Source organism: Orycteropus afer, unplaced genomic scaffold, assembly GCF_000298275.1.
Source record: "Orycteropus afer afer isolate SDZICR_OR568_19922 unplaced genomic scaffold, OryAfe1.0 scaffold00358, whole genome shotgun sequence".
NCBI lineage: Eukaryota > Metazoa > Chordata > Mammalia > Tubulidentata > Orycteropodidae > Orycteropus > Orycteropus afer.
This window is the reverse complement of record NW_006921945.1, coordinates 104,439-105,811: the sequence shown is the minus strand read 5'-3', so window position 1 is coordinate 105,811 and position 1,373 is coordinate 104,439. Positions and strand designations below refer to the sequence as shown.

Here is a 1,373-nt window from a genome sequence, read left to right as displayed (position 1 = left end):
CCTACCGGCTTGATTTCCACTCGAGCAGGTAAATCCCGTGTCTCCTGCAGGTTGAAGTCGTAGGAGTCATCTTTACAGATGGTTCGGAGCTGGGATCCGTTTCTAGAGGGGGGACAGGGAGGAGGGAGGAAGGGATTCAAGGAGGAGGGGTCTGGTAATAAAGATGGGGAGGGCGGGTCATTCTGGGGGGCGCTGGTCCTGGAACACAGACGCTCCTCCACAGCCCCGCCCGTCTGTCACCTGCGCTCCGGGACGAGCTCCTCCGGCTCGCCTCGGAGGGGAGCCTTACGCAGCAGAACCACTAGCTAGTCCTCACGCGCATGCGCACATACAGAAGGAAGCTTCCAGTCACGTGGGGCCCTTACCTGTACTGCACGGCCTGCAGGGACCGTCCTGCCAGGTGGGTGTGCAGCAGGTAGCCGTACACCTGAATGTCCGGCACCGGGGCCCCGTTCATCTGTGACAGGGAGGGAGCACACCAGGTTTGCTAAGTGCACACCTGCTCGGGCAGGTGTGGCCCTGCTCCCAGGTTTTCCTCCCTGAGTTTTGGCTGCCTCCCTCTGAGGGCTCTGACCCTCACTCCCTGATTCTTCCTGCCCCTCCTGGACCCTCCAAGTCCCCAGGCGCCAGGCTGTGGTTCTCTGTGCCCAGGACTCGGGCAGCTGGGCCAGACTAGCTCTGTGGCGCTTCCGGGGCCTCCTGCCCACCTCCTCGAACTTCTGGGTCTTGCACAGCCCGTAGGACAGGAAGGACTGGGCGCCCGGGGGGATGAAGTGGATGGGGAAGGTGAAGAAGCCCAGCTGCAGGACGCCCATGTCGTATCTGCGCAGCCGCGGGCTGTAGTACACGCGGATCCCGGAGGAGTCATGGATGCCTGGCACAGAAAGGAGCCATCGCAGGAGAGGCCGGTCGGCTGTCGGGAGCGACCCCGCGCGCCTCCGCCCCGACACACGGGGATCACCAGCCACCAGCACCCTGCCACGAACCAGCCCCTCACCAGGGAGGTTGTGGAAGTTGCTGTAATGAATCTCCAGCCGGATCCACTGAGGGTCCAGGGGGGTCCCGATAGAGATGCCCACGTCGTCCGGGAACTGGTAGCTCTGTTGGAGGAAGGAGCTGGGGCAGCGGGCTGACTGCGAGCCGGGCGCAGCGGGGCAGCCCGCCCTCCACCGCAACCGTCCCGATGGCCCCTGGCGGGCACCCCCAGCCACACACCCCTGCGCGTGACTCACGGTGCCGCCGACGGCCCAGCCCACGATGACCTGCGAGCAGAGCGAGAAGGCCGGGTCGGCCCCGTAGCAGTCGCTGATGCCCGTGGGGAGGGCGCTGGCGTTGCCGCAGGCGTACACCAGGATGTGGTGCACCATGGTCTC

General features: G+C 65.4%; 1 protein-coding gene across 1 annotated transcript in view; it reads right to left on the bottom strand.

The window, feature by feature from the left end:
- LOC103207210 (putative DBH-like monooxygenase protein 2) overlaps positions 1-1,373 on the bottom strand; it is an 11,096-nt gene that overhangs the window by 5,324 nt on the left and 4,399 nt on the right. The window contains exons 4-8 of the mRNA XM_007952774.1: positions 1,233-1,370; positions 998-1,100; positions 708-874; positions 366-457; positions 6-102 (exon numbers count right to left, since the gene is read on the bottom strand). Of these exons, the coding sequence (XP_007950965.1) occupies positions 6-102; positions 366-457; positions 708-874; positions 998-1,100; positions 1,233-1,370 (597 nt within the window). The remainder of the gene's footprint in view (positions 1-5; positions 103-365; positions 458-707; positions 875-997; positions 1,101-1,232; positions 1,371-1,373) is intronic.